Source organism: Sorex fumeus, unplaced genomic scaffold, assembly GCF_029834395.1.
Source record: "Sorex fumeus unplaced genomic scaffold, SorFum_2.1 ptg000037l, whole genome shotgun sequence".
NCBI lineage: Eukaryota > Metazoa > Chordata > Mammalia > Eulipotyphla > Soricidae > Sorex > Sorex fumeus.
The window spans coordinates 26549817-26566428 of record NW_026606094.1 but is presented as its reverse complement, the minus strand read 5'-3'; the positions used below and the strand labels follow the sequence as shown (position 1 = coordinate 26566428).

Sequence of the window (16612 nt, the reverse complement as noted above, 5' to 3'; positions counted from 1 at the left end):
CATGATTTCATACTACCTTTTTAGCACAAATATGGAAATGTTCGGATTTACTTTGATTTTTGATACGTGGAAAAAATTGTCAAAATGTATCTAATAAGTCTCATTTTTGTACTACCAGAAACACCTAACACCTATACCCTGAAAGATTAAATTTTAGTGTAAGACTTTAACTGAAAAATATTGATTGTATATAACGTGTGTACAGAGCATAACATTTCAATCCAGGCCATATCATAAAGTAAAAGAACACCACACTGAGAGCCTCTCATATAATTTGTAATGTGGAAGTTTCAAATATTAATAAAAATACATTCTTGAATGATTGAATTAATTATTGTGAACTATAAAATTTTTTTTAAATACACGAAGGAACCAGTGAAACAGTTCCTGCTTAAAGGGATTAAGCAGCATAACTTGTGTTCGGACAACCCAATTTGATCCAGGGTACCAAATGGGCCCCTGAACAACAAGAGGGTGATCTAGGTAATCTTTAGTGTCACAGAGGTCAGGTTGGCCAAATCACCAAAAGGGGCTCCCAGGTTTCCTGACCTTTGATAGATGGCAAAAGCAATACCCATCCTGAAAAAAAAAAAACTGATGAAAACATTCCACACTTCCATTTAGTTGCGTCTACTAGTTGGCAAATGATGTGTCATTGATATCACCCCTGACAAACAGAACTATGTCACAAATACTAAAATGGAGATGTGAGTGCTTCTCATACACATGCAGGGATTTATTACAGGGTCGACTAGATTTCATCTCCCAGACTGAAGAGAGGATGTTAGGTACAGTAGCAACTGAATCTGCCAAACATCAAGGCAGGCTGGGGCCGGAGTGATAGCACAGCAGGTAGGGTGTTTGCCTTGCACGCGGCTGACCCGGGTTCGATCCCCGGCATCCCATATGGTCCCCCAAGCACCACCAGGAGTAATTTCTGAGTGCAAAGTGAGGAGTAACCCCTGAGCATTGCTCGGTGTGACCCCCCCCCCCAAAAAAAGCAAACATCAAGGCAGGACCAAATTCCAAGAAGTCTGAGTTGAGGCTGGAGAGTGTGATGGTTCACTGGGTCATCAATGAGATTTATCTGCACCCCAAGGATTGGAAAGATGATTGGAGTGTTTTAAAAAGCAGAATGAACCCACCTGAACAGCACAGGCTGAATAATGTGGGTAGCACTGTAGCACTGTCCTCCCATTGTTCATCGATTTGTTCGAGCAGGCCCAGTAACGTCTCCATTTTGAGACTTGTTGTTACTGTGTTTGGCATATTGAATACATCACGGGGAGCTTGCCAGGCTTTGCCATGCAGGCGAGATACTCTCCGAGAGGGGCGGAGGAATCAAACCCGGCTCAGCCGGGCTGGCTGCGCGCAAGGCAAACGCCCTACCGCTGTGCTACTGCTCCAGCCCATAATGTGGGCAACCTACCAAAAGGGCCTCAGGAATCAGAATGCAAGTTCGAGCTGGTAACAAAACAGAAAATAAAAAAATAAGTTACAAACTACTCCATCTAGACCACATATACAATGACTATCAAGAAGCCTAAAGAATTGCCCAGATTTCCAGGTCTGGGTTTCACTTTTTTAATTGAAGTTAAAAAAAAAAAAAAAACAAACAAACAAACAAAAAAACCCACTGTACTTTTATCTAGGCGTATGACATAGAATATTTAAACACCTAAAACAATCCTAACTTGAACACATAGAAACACCAAAAAAGTCACTATTTCTTAGTCATACCTAAAATCTAAAAACCTATCAAGGTCAGCCTACATGCAGGATTTCAAAGGAAAGAGGACCGGACCTCTAGGAAGTCTGCCTGAGCACTAATACCTGTATCTCTGCATTACTTGCCCTAGTTTGGAAAACAGACTTTCGCTTACAGATAGCACTGCACTGGAGCACTGTCCTCCCGTGCTCATCGATTTACTCGAGCGGGCACCAGTGATGTCTCCATTGTGAGACTTTTTGTTACTGTTTTTGGCATATCGAAAACACCGCGGGGAACTTGCCAGGCTCTGCCGTGTTGGTGGGGTACTCTCGGTAGCTTGCCAGGCTCTCCGAGAGGGAAGTTATAGGTACTAAGGTTTAATTTAAAAAATGGTTACACAACTAAACCTAACTAGGAAAACTGAAGTAGTCTCTGGAACCTGGTCAAAAGCCATGTACCTAAACTAGATTCTTTCCCTGCTACCCCATATGCACCCCTCCCCCCAAGCACCTTCAAGAATGATCCCTGACAACAGAGCCAGGATAAGCCAGGTGAAGCTAAAGGAGAGAAGGAAAAAAACGGTAAAGAAAACCAGTCAGTGGACAAGACATACCTGAATATGCCCTGTGTTTCCTGTTTAGTCTAAACTGATTCTGAACTCATGAAAGCAAATACTGAAATAACAACATAATAAATCAAAAGCAAATACTGAGAAGTTTCCCGAAGTCTCCTGTGCACATCTCATCTTGCTCGAAATAGTTAAAACTCTGAGTGACATGGGCAACAGCAAAAAAAAAAAAAAAAAAAAAAAGAAGAAGAAGAAGAAGAAAAGAAAGGGCTGAAGGAGAAAAATACACTGTAGCAACTTAGCAAGAACCCGGAGCACAGAGCACAGTACAGATGAGCTGCCCACACTGGCAGAACTGGGAGTGTCCAGTAATGCTCTGCACATAAACTATACCATGAGAAAGTTGCGCAGAGGCTCATGCCCTGAAAATATACAAATATTCACAGAAACACTCCTAAGAGCCACAGTTTGCAAGCAGCCCTCTTGCTCTCAATGGCAGAACAAATGAAAGCCTCTGTTTGTTTGGGGACCACACCCAGCAATACTTAGGGGTTACTCCTGGCTCTGTAACCAGGAATCACTCCTGGCAATGCTCTGGAGAACATATTGGATGTTCAGAAATTAAACCCAGGTCGGATGGATGCAAGGCAAGTATTCTGCCCACTGAGCTATCAAGGGAAGAAATATTCATACAGTAAATACTACTGAGAGTGAGATGGAATCAAATGCAACCATACACAGGAAGACTATGGATCCTGGGGCCAGAGGGAGAGTACACCAGCTAGGGCACTTGCCTTGCACAGAACTGACCTCAGATTCGATCACCCACCCCCAATATGGTCCCTGAGGTCAGAGTCAGGAGTAAGCCCTAAGCACCATGGGTTGTGGCCCAAATCCCAAAGGGGAGAAAAAAAAGATAACACTATGAATCTCACTTAAATAACAATGGGGAAAGACACCTTGAAAAAACACACAGAGGGTTTCTTTGCTTAAAATCTAATGCTTAAAATCACATATAAGTATATAGACACATGAAAAAATAATGAGTCTCAATATTTCCCTCAATCCTAAAACTCAAAATTAATCACAGTCTTAACTACAAGTTAAGATAAAAACCACTACAAGTAAACCTAAGGAAAAAAATCTTGCCTTTGAGAAGTTGGGAAAGATTTCTTAACTATAACACATGCGTGCACACAATATACACAAACTTACACTAAAAAAAAAAAATCTACAAACTGGATTTCATAATGGTCTGCGATCTGTACACTTTACGCCTATAATAAAAAGAAAAAAACTATTAGACACATAAAAGCAAGCATAAGGGTTGACCAGAATGACGAAAAGAGTCATTTTTATATCATACCCATACTCTGGAAATATCACACACATTCTACAAGCCAAGAAACAAAACTACTGGCGGCAGGGCCAAGGAGACAGCTCAAAGGACTGGCATGCAGACTTTGCCTTTGGGAAGCCTGATTCCATTCCCCAGCACAGTTTGAATCTCTGAAAGCTACTGGGAGAGAGCACTGCTGTGTGTGGCCCAACGCCAACTGTTCATGCCCTCCCCCACACCCTCCACCCCCACCTCCCTAAAAAATAAAAAAAAGAAACACACAATCCCGAAGGCCGAAAAAGGGAAAGATAAGTTATGAGAAAGCATTGTCCTCTCTAGCGGCGATGGAGGTGGAGGAGTACGGTACAGATCTTCTCCTGTGATTCTCTGTGTCCGCCACAGAGACAGGGAGGGATGGATTCGACATTCAAGCAGATAACAACACCTTTGCTCTCGGAGCCTTTCCCACACAAGCTGCTTTGGCTTCTCTCTTCACCCAGTCCTGCCCTCACTGTTATTTCCTCCTTTCCAATTCTCCCTATTCTTCCAGGCTTCTCTTTTTTTGCTTCTGCAACCACGCATCATTATCATATGCCCTTTTTCTCTTCACTTGAGAGGCTCCAAAATAAGAAAAGAAATTCTAAAAATCGGATGCAAAAATAGCACAAGTTCTAGTTTCAAATGTTCCTGCATTGGGGGAGGGACAATACACAATCTCTCACTTTGCATCAAATTCTGTCGGTACAGCACTGGCAAACACAAACCCACAGCATAAATAGTTTGATGCGTCTCTCTCTCTTTCTGCTTTCCTAAAAAAGGTATCTAGCAAATCATGCATTCAAGTATGTACTCTTAATGGGGTGTGAGTGATTGAGGGTCTAGCACTTCTTATCTTTATAGTCTAAGGGCCTATTTTTAGCAGCCCCACCCCCATCTGTTTCCTGAGAAAATGCAAGGCTCTAAAGGCACTGTTACTTCAAATTTTGACTAAGTGTGAACTTTATTAATTACAACAACATCAGTTTACATTTAGCAATAGGCGATACGGGCAATGCTTACAGTGCATGTAGATTATTTTGGAAGGATTTGGGCCACACCCTGATGAGCTCAGGAATAACTCCTGGAGGTGTTAGGGAACCAAAAACAGTGCCAGGGACAAAACACTGATCCTACAGAAGCCAGGTCAAATGCATGCAGCTCAAGTGCCACTTCTCAGGTCCCCCAATAAGTCTTCCTGCAGGCTGACCTAGGTTGACTCATACTAAAAACTGTACAATTTTGTTACATAAGTTCACTGCAGAAAGGAATATTTAGTTTGACAAAAATCTTAGAGGCATCAAGTGTCTTCTCTTCCCTCAGACTCTTTCTAGGATGTGTCAGAGTGTTCTCAATAGCCATTCCGTGTGTACGCCCACACACTCACTCTCCTCTTCCTTTCTCCTGACTGAGAGCTAATATCTAATAATAACTAATGTGGGAAATGAAAATATATCCTCACTTAGGAATACTTTTTCATAAATAATAACTCCTTTTTTCCCCCTCTTATCAATTTTACTAATGCTTCCTGCCCTCTCGCTAACATAAATTTCTAAAGCCCCAGAGTGTTCTAGTCACAAAAGGGCAAAGAAACCAATTTTTGAAACTTAAGTTATCAAATAAATATTAGATGACCTTTACTTTAAAACATTCAGTGGATTTAAGCAGTAAAACATGACAAAAATATCATCCAAAGAGTTATTAGAAGACAACGTATTTATTATGGAATTAACCTCACGCTCCCCCCATAAAAAATAGGACGCCATTATTTATATTTTCATGGAAATAATAAAAATTCAAATTTCAAACTAGTACTGAAATCCTTTTTGATATTATATTTTTTCATTTAGGCCCCAAAACCACCTTGATTTTTTTCCAATGATGGATCTTAAAAACCAAAATAAATCAGTGTTTTTCCCCCCCTTTATTCAATTTGTTGAATAAAATTAAATCAACCCATGTTAACTGTCATGAGACTAGGAATTTACAATCAAGTCAAAAATATAGAGGGAAAGTTATTAGAAGCATCACATCACTATATACTGTATGTATTATTTATAAGTGTTTCACCACAAAATTTTCATAAAGAAAATTCTAGTGGTACATGGTAAACTTGGGTTTCTCAGAAAGCTTCCCCCTTCCCCCCAAGAAAGAAGGTTTCTTTAATCATCTTTCTACTTGTAAATACACAGGAATACTAACCATACTTAAATTTCAATTTATTTAAGACTCAGGGCCTGCCTCAAACAACAACAAAAAGTCAAAACCTTGTAATTGAGTTGAAAGATAAACAAAGAATTGAAGGATGTGAAAGTAACGCTACATGACACTAAGCTATTAAATTCTTGGGTAGGATATAGTGTTACTAGGTCATTGTTTTTTAACTTAAGATTCTTTTACAAGTGTTCCCCAAAATATTACAAAGACAGATGACTTGACTCTTGATCATTTATTACATATTTTTTGAAAAGGTCGAACAATTCTTATTTTTAGTATATCTACATTAATAAAACAACTTGTTTTTAAATGTTGGCTGACACATATCTCCATTTATCATCCACTAAGATAGATCACACAGTGAAATATATGAGACACCAACAGAACAACAAAGCAAGCAAGATCTGATAAAACTGTATTCAAAGTTCTCATAAGCATAGTGCCTGATTTCTAAACTTGAAAATCATGATGCATCTTCCTTTTCATCAAATTTAACCCAAAAGCTTGTTAAAAATTTTTAAAAAAAACCTAAGATATTATACCCTTTGCTTAGTAAATTTATTATACCCTGAAAAAACCTAACTGATGCCTAACTTCCTTCACAAAAATCATCTATGCTGTTCAACCTTCAATTTATCAATAGAGAATTCATGCTTACTCAACAGAACTAACATAATTACTGGTGTTTCCCCATTAAGAATGCTCTTCCTAGTAACAAAACTCTTACATTACAGTTGGCACCCAGACTGTTCACAATTCACGCCGTCCTCTCTCCCTGTGCCACCACCACCATTTTCCTGGCAGAACATACACAAGGCTCAAGACGGTTTTACATCTCTGCAAACTGTATGCTTAAAACCGGATGACCAGCCACAAACCAAAAGTTAGAAGCTACGCTGAAAAAAATAAACACAAATAGTCCTTATTTTTTCTATTTTCAATCTACAAAGGAAACAGTTATATCTCCTTTATTTGCAATTCCCAAAATTATAGCTAGGAGCCTTTCACATAATGATACTAATAAATTGGCATAGTGTCATCATTTTTACCAGAAGATCACCATAAACTAGTATACTTTAATTAAATCTATTTTGTCAAGCTAGGTTGCCACCCTATATCCGACTGCCCCCACCCCCACTGGTTATTCTATCTCAATCCTTAACTACAAAACTACCAAATTATTTTTTCTTAATATTTTCCTAAATATTAAATTAATGAACAACAAAAAAAGCTAACCCTAATCTTGAAGCACTTCCAAAAGGGGGAAACACCCTTTAAAAGCAAAATATCAACATTATATATAAACTACCAGTAACCAAAAAAGGAAATGACGAAAATCTCGATGATGTGGTATACACAATTGGATAAACAGAAGTGAGCACAATTTTTATGGATCAAAATAGGCCAATACAGCCTCTGTGGGACAAGAGGTAAAATTACCTGAATTCTATTTTTTAAGTAAAACAGTCATTTTTTAAGATACTATCTCTTTTCAATTATTTGATTGACAGATAAAACCACTGCTTTAAAAATACTTGTGAGTCATTTTGTCCTTACCTGCAGGCATGAACCATTACTGCATGCAGTGACTGTTCCATTTCCTAGCACAGACTTGAAGAAGCATCACATCTCTTTTTCAGAATGTGACTAATATGTGGGATTTGCAATTCCTAAGCTATTTACAAATGGCACTCCCTTTCCACATAAGAAAAAATTAACTCGAAAATCAAAAAATATATATTTTTTACCTAAATTTTACAAATAATTTTGGTAATCTGTACAGAAACAATCTCAAAATGTAGGAGGAAAATCTTAACGCTAGAATTTCCTGAAAGAAAGCAGTATCTGTGTTCATTGGTTAGCTAAATAAATTATTTTTAAAGCCCTGAGCAGCTGTCACACATGAACCAGCGGTCTGCTGTGTTATGATGTGCATGCTGCAGCTGATTAGGCTTCAGTTTTTAAAAAAAAAAAATCAATTACCCCTTTCCAAAAGCAGAATAGCTTTCCCCAAAACATCTCCAATACAGCACAATGACCAGCATGCAGTATAAAATGTTAAACAGCAAACCTGATGAGGCAGGAAAAAAAATACATGTTGTGTGTGTGCGTGTCTGTGTGTGTGTGTGTGTGTGTGTGTGTATGTATGTATATATATAATCCGGTTTCTTAGCAATGCTACACCATTAATTGTTCATGCAAGGGATGTAGCTGTACCTTTCTGAAGAGGACGACTTCTCAGAGTTAACTGACATCAGCAGCTCAATCTTCTGCTTGATTTCTGGAAAAATCAGAAAATATTCACAACCAAGATTGCCTGCCTTTGCTTTCCAGCCTTTTATCAAGAGATTTTTCTTCTCTAATCCCTTTTGTTCAAAATGAGGCCACAAGATTCGCAGTACTTCTGTTAGGACTGGGATTCAATGGTGCTATAAAGGGAAAAAGCTCCAGAGGCATCAGGCCTTGCTAAAGTATGCACATGACTGTTTATGAAAGCAGGAAGTACCATTTCTTTTCAGCAGAGGGGTGTTTTCTTTTTTTTAAGGTAGAACCAGCATGGTTCTGCAGGAAGATTTTTAAATGAAGCAAATTAAAATACAACCAAGAAACGCTAACATCTACCTTCAATACCCGAGATAATTTGAGAAGTCTGGGTAATAAAGTTACAGTCTGTAAATGAACAGAGCTGTAACCCTTGACTGCTTCTGTTTTACCAGACCTAAAAAATATGGCTCAGTGAATCATTTTTGTCACTTAAGAATAAAATATTAAACTAGAACCCCAGCTTATATACATATAAATTTTTAACCGGTATATAATTTCTTGGTTGTCTTAATTTAAAGTGTGAATTCACTGTCGGGTCCCTAACTCCTTTAGAAAAAGACTGCTAATTTACACCTTAATTTTCCCCTCCTCCTTCGCAGTACAGCACAAGTGAACAGCAACACCCAGTTACAGACCAGATAATATATTTGTCCTTTTAGGAAAAGACTGACAATGCCATCTCTACAACACAAATGCAAGACCAATTCCATTCAATTAAAAGAAAATTGCTGATGCTAATTTGAGGGACAGGGAGGCTGTGAGAAGAAAAAAATAGTGAACATATTTCTTAAAAATACTGACTGATCTAAAGCACATTAAATTTACGTGAATAAAACCGATATGATTCTACTGCCCAGACTAATTCACATACACAGTTGCTTTGATACATACGTACGTGTACATGTTTTCCTATTTATACAGAAAAGCTCACACTCCCAAAATAAAACACAGACCCAATGAATTGCTCTGCAGTGTCAGAATTTCAAATTGAAGTAATATTGGAGTTTTTTGTTTCCCTTAAGAGTGAAATTCTTAATTGTTAAGAATCCCGATTATACAGAAATTAAAGTAATATGATGTAAAAGAAAAGAAAAAAAAAAGTTGCACGAGATACAATGGCTTTCTGCAAAAATACCCTCTGCATGTTGTTAAGGCTTTTTCCAGATTGTGTAAGCTTACAACTTCACACAATAGACATTATAAAACAGAGAGAATACAAAGTATCATAGGCGGTACAGCTAAACTGCAAAATCACTGGGGAGAGCACAAAGCACAGTGGCTAAGCCAGGACGGTGATAAAACTTATCTTGAGGATTCTGAAGTGCATTATAGAGCCTGGCACCTGGTGCCACAGTGCAAACTCAGTTAAAGACCCTCCTGCGCATGCTTAAAAAGACAGGATTTCAATGCAAAGGCCCTGCCCTCATCAAGAAACCTTGAATCTTAAAGCAGTCTCCATCATTTGCAAAAGTCACATCTGACCTTGGGGAAATTATTTAAACTCTCTAACCCTCCATCTCCTCTCCTATAAAAGAGATAGCAATTCCAATATTAGAACCTGTTTTGTAGATTTCATGTACTGATCCATGAGAAGTTATGTGGTGTCATTCTTTTGGTTTTGTGGGGGGTTTTCGTTTGTTTGTTTTTACTCCTGGCTCATGTTCAGGGATGTTACCCGGGTCAGCAACAAGCAATACGTTTTATTTAGGATAGCAACATTCAAATCATTGTTTGTTGAATGAGTTAATGAGCGATACTACGTCTGTCCAATATTAAAGACTTTTCATAATTTAAACCTACTTCCTCATTCATATCACCAATTTCAATATTGAGCTCCTTTATCACTCTATGTGAAAATTTAGTATGTTTTCCTTCCAAAACTATTTTTTAGGGAGTGGCCCATACTGGGACCATTTGGCACAGAGAATTAAACCCGGGGCTCCCAAATGCAAAGCATGAGCTCTATTACTTTATCTCCCAGTTCTATAAAATTGTATTATTCAGGGGGCTGGAGCGATAGCACAGCAGGTAGGATGTTTGCCTTGCACGCGGCCGAGCCAGGTTTGATTCCCAGCATCCCATATGGTCCCCTGAGCACCGCCAGGAGTAATTCCTGAGTGCAAGAGTCAAGAGTAACCCCTGAGCATTGCCAGGTGTGACCCAAAAAGCAGGAAAAAAATGTATTATTCATCCAACAACTAACCACTTCAGAAATGAGAGATATAATAACAGAGGGTAAGGCACTTGCCAGTACACACAATTAACTCTGCTTTGAATAGTGAGTGATTCCTGAGCATAGAGGCTTACACTCCCCAAATATAAGTTTTTGTAAAAAGGATAACAACTTAGGATTGAAACATCATCATAGTAAATTCCCTCTACAAAAGGGCAAAATGCTTACATTCCAGTATGTTTATATAAAACCTGGGCATGGAAATAGACCCTAAGGTAAAGGAAAAAACTGTGATACAGCTGCCCATCTAATTAAAAAAAACAAAAAAAAAGTTAATGGTTCATGTTCTTAATCATAATTCTTGGCTGTAGATTTTGGGAGATCCAAATAAAAAGCTTTTGAGTAATACAAAAGAGGTTTCAATGCTCCTATTTTGTTCAAACCTTCCAGTACTAAACTGAAAGTTCAAAAACGCTATGCTGATAGGACCAAGCCCAAGTTTTCCATGTTCCTACAATCTGGTTCTCCTTATCAACAATGTCCTTGAGTCCTGCTACTCCTCAGTCACAAGAACTCCAGAGTCATCTTGTTCTGTAAGCCATGTTCTCCTTTGAACATTTACTTCTCTATTTCTCTCTCATCTTTCAATAAAACTATCTGGCTTCACCCTCCACACTTTCACACACACACACACACACACACACACATACACACACACACACGATATCCAGAAGAAATGCCATTGCATTTCATTGCACCAAAATACCAGTCATATCTTAAGAGCTTTGATATTCATGTTGATATGAGTTCCAAAAAAAAAAAGCCTCTTGACTAATAAATACCATGGTCTGGGCAAGGCCTCCTCATAGTCTCTTGAATCTCTGATCACCTGCGTCATCCATGACCACACTCTTGAACACACTGCTAATATTCGGTTCAAAAGTAATGGGTTGTTTTGATTTAATTCACGGTATCCAGTAACCTATACTTTCCATTTCTGCAAATAAATGTACGAATAAACTTTTCCCTTGTGAATTAATGGACTTCCTGTTAAGCTTTCCATAAACTGAATAAGTGTTAAAATTGCAATTTTATTTCTTCCCTAATAAACTTCACAATTTTATTATGCAAATAGATTGTAGAGCCCTCTAGAATTAATTTTCATCTGAGAACTGAAGAGTTGCAATTTGCCATCAAAGGTCTTGTTTTTTAAGTTTATAACCTATCCCCACAATTCTAAAGCATTCTTTTTTCTCCCTCTACCTCCCACTTTCGTTCTTTCAGAATTGGAGGCGTGTGTTTGTTTTTTTTTTTATGTTACTTAGCCTCGTCCACGAGGACTCAAAGCTTCCTTTCAGCTCAATGCTCTGAGACTACATAGTTTTGAGAGATGGAAAGAGTGTCTCCTAGAAGCAAACCAGGCACTCCAGCCTGTCGAGTCTCTCAAACTCGCAAAAGGAATAAGTCCTGCAAATACCTACAATCTCAAGCAACCATTCACTCACAGCCTCTGTTTACACAGTCAGGCACAAAAAAAAAAAAAAAAAGGCACCCCTGTGCCCGCATCATAACTCCTTTGATCACAAAGAAAATGACTACTACACAATACTTGTGTAGTAGTCTAAACAAGCACATTTTGCACCTTGGTACACTTGATTTTCCTTAGTCTATTTTTATTTTCTTAAGAACGTAATAATAATAGGAAAATATTAAATACTATTTGAACATATTTTTTTCTTCTCATTTTTTTTTAGTGCCCCAGTACTCAAGGAGTCGGGGGTCACTCCATGGATACTTAACCTTACTGTACTCGAGGGCTACACCCATCACTGGGGCTCAGGAGACCACGCAGTGCTGGAGCTCAACTGTGGGGCCTCCACATGCAAGGCTCCTCCTCCCTTTGGTCTATCTCCCCAGAAATCTGCCTTTTTATTGGGGGTGGGGGGAGGGAAGAGAGAAAGACGAGGAGGTGGTGGGCACCTAGCTGTATCCAGGTCTTACTCCTTGGCAGTGCTGACTCATCGTGGCGCAAGGAATGAAACCTGGTTGGTCTGCCCCGCCATAATTCACCCTTCAGTGCAACTTTTTGTACTTCTAAATTTTTCTCCTAACTCTGGGTTCTTGGCTGGATCATCTTCTTTCATATGTACCTTAAATATTAGGGATTCTTTTAACAACCTCTGTTCAATAACTAGACAACCATACGCAACTCACTGTGGACAGTTGAACATACACAACTGGAAGATAATGGCCAATCCTCCTTCCTACAACAACTAATAGCCTGATCCCACCTTGAACCACAGGATGCTTTTAACAAGGCAGAATTAACCATCCACTTCTCATTCGAATCACTCTTTTCACGGTCTCTTTCTCAGTCAATGAACGTATCACAGCCCACTGGAGAAAGAGAAAACCCCACCTTGAAGGACAGGGACCAAAAGCTAGCAGAGGGGTTGAGGTCACTGGCCACCTTATCTCCCCTACACACATCTGGCTTCCCATGCTACATCCTGAGCATTGCCCCTGCTGAGCAGAGTCAGAAATAACCCCCACTATTGGGTGTAGCTCCCTTTCCCCCTGAAGAGTTTTGTTCTGAAGGATCCTTCATCACCATTCTCTTTTCCTCCATGTTTTATGCACCTGGAATTCTGGACTCTCTCACGCCACCGAGATTTTTCTAAATTTCTCTCCCTGGATTGCCAATGCTTGGTTGTTTCCCGTCACACACTTAACTCACTTTCCTAATCCCAATCCAAACACTATCTCCTTCCTGACATCGTTCTTACAGAATAATACCTACCTTTACCATAAACCACACAAACCACATAACTGGTAATACTGATTTACCAAAATAGTTTCTTTTCCTTGTTTCCTATCCCCATGTGGCTATTAACTCCTGAATGAAGACCCCAAACTGTAGACCAGAATGATGATGATATAGCACACATGGTCTCCAGAGCTTGACATGGGGTTCCCACTGAGCAGAGAGCAAGGAGTGGATTAAGTCCTGAGCATGCCAGGTGTGGTCCACCAGCCAAAAAAATACTTATAATAATAAAGTTATAAGCTAGTTAATTCTTTTCCTTATCCATAAATATAGCTTTCCAGATAGAATTATTCAGAAACACAAGTAAAGAGAGTGAGAGGATTCCTTAGAGATTATCACTGAGATGAACCACATGAGTTTATAAAGACGAAACTTGATAGACTAACAAGACATTTTGGTTGCTCTTTCAACCAGTGATTCTTCCCTCCCCTTATTTCCCATCCCCTACCCAGTGGGGAAATTATAACTGGCAAAGTCAGGGAACTATGCAGTGCCAATGACCAGAGGTCAGGGATCAACTGCACACAAGGCAGTACTTAATCACAGTAATCTACCCCACTTTAAAACCATCCTACAAATGCGATTTTTCTCACATCACAATTAAAATCACCACAAATTATCTTAAATAAAACCATTAGTGGGCTGGAGCAGTAGCACAGCGGGTAGGCTGTTTGTCTTGCACGTGGCCGACCTGGGTTCGATTCCCTGCATCCTATATGGAACCCTGAGAATCGCCAGGAGTGATTCCTGAGTGCAAAGCCAGGAGTAACCTCTGAGCAATGCCAGGTGTGACCCAAAGAGAAGGAAATTAAAAAAGAAAAAACCAAGAAAAAAAACAAGTTCTTTGAATACTTATTCTTCATTTTCAAAATCATATACATATATATGTAGAGAGAGAAAGAAAGAGAAATCTCTCTATATATGGAGAAACAAAAACAATCCACTGGGATTCCCTCACACATTCTCTTCATACATCCTGCAGGTCTTCCTGACTTTAAACCTCATATACACTCACAAGGTATAGAAGCTAGCATGGGACTGGCTCATTTGACAGATGCAGGCAGGTAACGCCTGAACATGGCCAGGTTTGATTGGGTGTTTGCACAAATGTCCTAAAGCCCAATTAAATAACAAAATAAAAGGTTTTTAAATTCCTTATAAAAATAAACAGTTTTTAGCTCTTCAGTTAATGGCCAAACACTCTCAAACACTGAATTTCAACTCAGTAACATGAGTTTGAAGGCTCCTGGAGAAGTTAGGGCTATGAGCCCAGAGTTGAGACAATCCGGACAGTAGAAGTAAAGTATTAGTAACAACTATCAAAACAAACTCCAAACAAGGAAGTACTTCAAAGATTTAGAGTCTTAAAACTAAAATTCTAGAAGCAGCCATAAAAAAATTAACAAACCAGGCAACATAAAAATTATATAGTCCTGTGTCTGCTCTGTAGCTCAAATCCCAAGCGCTGGTTTCAGACAGGACCCTCACTTTTATGACATACAAATTAAACAAGATATAGCAGCTAGGTTATTAAGTATTTGTACCTAAATACTGAGACACACATCCTTTTCCCATGGATATTAATCTGACAGACTAAAGAAACATCCATACACTTGCCAAAATCTTTGCATCAACATCCACAAATCTAATTTTATTTAGCTTGATTAATTACAACAGGAATGGGGGGGAGGGGAATCTGCACCTGGATGACCTAGCAATTATGTGAGGCATTTTGGTGTGAGTGGAGGGTAGACTGTCATGTTCCCTCTCAAAGGTATTCACAGGAGCATGCAGCACCAGGGATCAAACCAGACATGCAAAGGCCTTTTTTCAATCCTTCTAATGTTATCCCTATGGTCATATAGGATTTTTTTTAATTACTGCCATATATTATCCCTGATGACTAAGCATTGATATCCCGACTCAAAATTCAAGAAATTGACATACAAGATGCACTGCACAAATGCAAAGGAGTAAACCAAGATGCCAGAAGCATCTAAGAAGGTCAACACCGACTAAGTCTAGAATAGTCCAAACTATCCAACATCCATTACTCAAATCTTCTGTTAAAGAATGCACAGGAACAGAAGAATTTGCAAACAGAAAAATGATCTATAATTAGGCTGCAGAGATAGTACACTGGGTAAGACTTTTCCCTTGCACAAAGCCAACTCGGGGCCAATCGCCAACACGGCATATGGTCCCCTGAGCACTCCCAAGAGTGATTCCTGAGCATAGAAACAGGAACAAGCCCTGAGCACCACTGGGTGTGACCTATCCCCCTAACTCCAGCCTAAAAAAAAAAAGTTTTAAATTCCAGCCAGTGCACGAATGAATGAAGATGAGTGAGGAATATGACTAATTGATGAAAAACATTAACAAGGTCAATTATACCCTAATGTGTTTCAAGAATGATGATTCTTTTTTTAACTATAAAAACGTATTTTCTTACAAACTTACAAGGCATGACAATTATTGATAAGAAAAATTCTTCCTCTATAGAGAACAAAAGGGATAAAAAAAAACAGCATAAAAGGAGTGCCAAGACAATCAATACTGGATACATCAATCATTTTATTCTAAAGTTCCATTCAATTTTTCATTGACAACTCAAATTGTGTTAATAACACAAGCTTACTTTTGGAATCAAATGGTAATGTCCTAATAAACTTCCAATCTCACAACAACCCCTCCTCAAAACAGCCTTCTCTCCAGGATCAAATTTCTACCTTGAACAAATCCGAAACAGGACTCCTTGTGTTCTGCATGTGGTACCTTGCCAACCAACTCCACTCAAAACAATGGTCTGGGTGTGGGAGGCCATTGGGCAGGAGGGGTAGGGAGACCTCCTGCTCCTGGGGCTGGATAGGTTTCTGCTTTGTGATTTCCTGGGGAGTTGCTCCGTGAGGCCTCTCAATGGGAACTTGGTTTCCTGGAGGAAAAGGTTTCTCATTCCTTATTATTCTGGGATGTGTACAGTGGGCAGAGTGCTTGCATTACATGTCGCCCAACCCGGGATCAATCCTCAGCATCCCATCAGGTCCCTCCACCAAGCCTGCCAAGAGTGATCCCTGAACACAGAACCAGGAGTAAGCCCTGAGCACCGCCAGACAACAACAAAACTCAAGAACAATGATGGAAAATAGAATTCATACACACTCTAAATAGATAAACAGCGTTGCTACTCACATACAGAGACAGAAGTAACACAATTGTGACATAATGTGGCTGTTACGCACAGGGCAAGAGGCAATTCTTTGCTCACCATGCTGTTTCGTATTGTTGTTTTTCCACTTACATTTTAAACATTTGCACATTTGTCTAATATGTAAATTTTTTAAATTGCACCACAGATACGAAAAACAAGCATTTCAAAATCCTAATTTAAAGACAAGTTTTCATTAAAATGCAAACAC

At 39.1% G+C, this 16612-nt stretch overlaps 1 protein-coding gene across 5 annotated transcripts in view; it reads right to left on the bottom strand.

The window, feature by feature from the left end:
• The window catches only part of SRPK2 (SRSF protein kinase 2), a 208768-nt gene that overhangs the window by 114896 nt on the left and 77260 nt on the right, over positions 1-16612 (bottom strand). The window contains exon 1 of one of the 5 annotated variants that reach the window (XM_056118341.1): positions 8089-8336. The exons of the other annotated variants lie outside the window; for them this stretch is intronic. Within the exon in view, the coding sequence (XP_055974316.1) occupies positions 8089-8126 (38 nt within the window). The 5' untranslated portion in view covers positions 8127-8336. Of the gene's footprint in view, positions 1-8088; positions 8337-16612 lie in introns of those variants that run through there. 5 annotated transcript variants of the gene reach the window in all.